We start from the raw sequence: 2,303 nt of genomic DNA on the forward strand, positions 1-2,303 counted from the left end.
GGAAAAAATGCTTCGAAAATTGGTTCGAGCGTATGCAAAAATGTCGATCTTAAAGGCGAATACTTCGAAAAACAATAAAACCATTTATCGAATTTTACATGTTTTTTTTCATATTGTTTGCAGAAACTTTTCCAGCAGCCTACGTATATTATATTTATTACATGTTATATAATTTTCCAATGTATTTTTTGCGACAAATAATGCTTTTAAATTAAACTATTTTTGAAAAAAATTAAAAATAAACTGTAAATGTAAAAAGTGACGCTGTTGGAATGGTTATAAAATAAAACCAATAATTTATGAAATTTGTGATTTATCGAAATAAATTTTCTGTGATCCTGTCCCGTAATGCGTGACCTCTTCCCAATTCTGCATTTATATCGTCGTAAATAGCTGCTTTGTAATTAACATTGTCAGCATTATTCATCATTGCCTGAAGACCCTTATTTATAAACATGTTTTGTATTTCTTCATTTTCTTCGTTTTTTAAGCATATGTAACACGCATGCAATTATTGTTGAAATCCATTCGATTTATATCGAGGTTTTTCAGTCGTCTAAATCTTTCAAATAAAAGAGCAATACAACGTTCAACTCTTTGGCGAGACTTGGCGTAGCAAATATTGAAATGTTTTTGCTTTTCTGTAACATTTCTTTTCTTGATGTAGGAAGGTATGCACCACGGCAAAACGGGATATGCCTTATCTCCAATAAATTAGTTTTTATAAAAATAATTATTTCGATTATTCGTGACATCTTCGTATATTGGCGAATTTCGAAAAATCCTTATATCTGATACTCTGCTAGGATAACCCATAAAACAATCTATAAGTGACAATTTATCATCGCATATTAGTTGCAGAGTTATGGCATGAAAACATTTTCTATTAATGTAGACATCCGGATTTTCACTTGGAGCCTTGATAGCAATATACGTTCCATCAATAGCACCGATTGTACCTTCTATCCCAGTAGAAGTTTGAAAAGATAGCACTATGCGTTGGCGATCCTCTCTATTTGGCCAAAATATTATTTCTGAAGAAATTTCATTTAAAGCAGTTACAACCCGCATAAAAATAGCAGATAATGTAGACTTTCCTAAATTAAAACGACAACTGACTGATCTACAAAATAACAAAAATGTAAAATTACAAAATAAATATTTTGAATTTTTATAACTTGTTTAGTTACCGAAAACTGTCTGGTGTTGCTAATAACCACAAAAAGGAGAGTAATTGTATTTTCGGATCTCTAGTTTGATCCAACTGCTCAAGCACTTTCTAATAGAGAAGCTGTTTGATTTAGGAGCCATTCAAAACTTATTACGATTATTCTGAAGTGACTTTGAAATTCAGAAGCAGTAGATATATCGACAACTCTTTCGATAAAATTTTCAATGCGATAAGACTTGGTTACTAATGGATTATTAATGCGGACTTTTAATCTGTGCAAATATAATTCCATTTTTTCATCGCTATCTTCATCACACCACACACACACACATACACACACATACACACACACACACACACGCACGCACGCACACACACACACGCACACACGCACACACACACACACACACACACACACACACCATTACTGTCAATGTGCTTCAATCAAAGAATATTTTATTTAATTTGCTTAAATAGCTAATCACAGTTAAACAAGCTGCCTTTAAATTCTCCATTTTAATAAATTCTACCTAAAAATACAAAACTTTTAATATATATTTTTTGTTTACATATTTAAATATATAAAACTGATGGAATAAAAACCTAATCTAACCTACAACGCATTTCTATATATATTTGATCATCGCGCTTTATTACATTACGTCGAAACATTTCTCGTCGGAGTCTCGAGCACAATGAAAAGTGTCATCCGAGCATTTGGAAATTGTAAGACAGAATGCGGTTATGACGTCACACCTTGATAAGCGGAACGGTTTTAGACAAAAAGTTGTTGTCCGGAACGCATCTCTGCTAACTCGCATCTCAGATTTACATTGCTGAACGTACCTATTATCATTTCTCACTAAGATAAGCATCTTACGTAAGTCAATGTGGCGACATTATGCCGGATGCTCATTGGTCCAGAGATCTTATATTATGCTTATGCTCTGTTATGCATTTGCGACAGGCTTATCAGTTGATAAAGGTTGCACCTAAAAGTCGTAGTTGTAATCATAAATCACTGTAAAAAGCGATAAATTGATTGTCTATTGCGTCGGGGCCGAACATTGTCGTGTTCTCTGCGCAGAAGCAACACGAATGAACGTCATAACCTCAAAGCCATGATCATAGA

At 33.3% G+C, this 2,303-nt stretch overlaps 1 protein-coding gene across 1 annotated transcript; it reads right to left on the reverse strand.

The window, feature by feature from the left end:
• Positions 1 to 313: 313 nt before the first annotated feature.
• On the reverse strand, positions 314 to 2,087 carry LOC108748545 (putative nuclease HARBI1). Its single transcript, XM_018486766.1, has 4 exons — positions 2,052 to 2,087; positions 1,191 to 1,279; positions 799 to 1,123; positions 314 to 442 (listed from the first exon to the last, which is right to left on the reverse strand). Exons 1-4 carry the CDS (start codon positions 2,085 to 2,087, stop codon positions 314 to 316), a joined length of 579 nt encoding a protein of 192 aa, XP_018342268.1.
• Positions 2,088 to 2,303: the final 216 nt, after the last annotated feature.

Source organism: Trachymyrmex septentrionalis, unplaced genomic scaffold (genome assembly GCF_001594115.1).
Source record: "Trachymyrmex septentrionalis isolate Tsep2-gDNA-1 unplaced genomic scaffold, Tsep1.0 scaffold230, whole genome shotgun sequence".
Classification (NCBI taxonomy): domain Eukaryota; kingdom Metazoa; phylum Arthropoda; class Insecta; order Hymenoptera; family Formicidae; genus Trachymyrmex; species Trachymyrmex septentrionalis.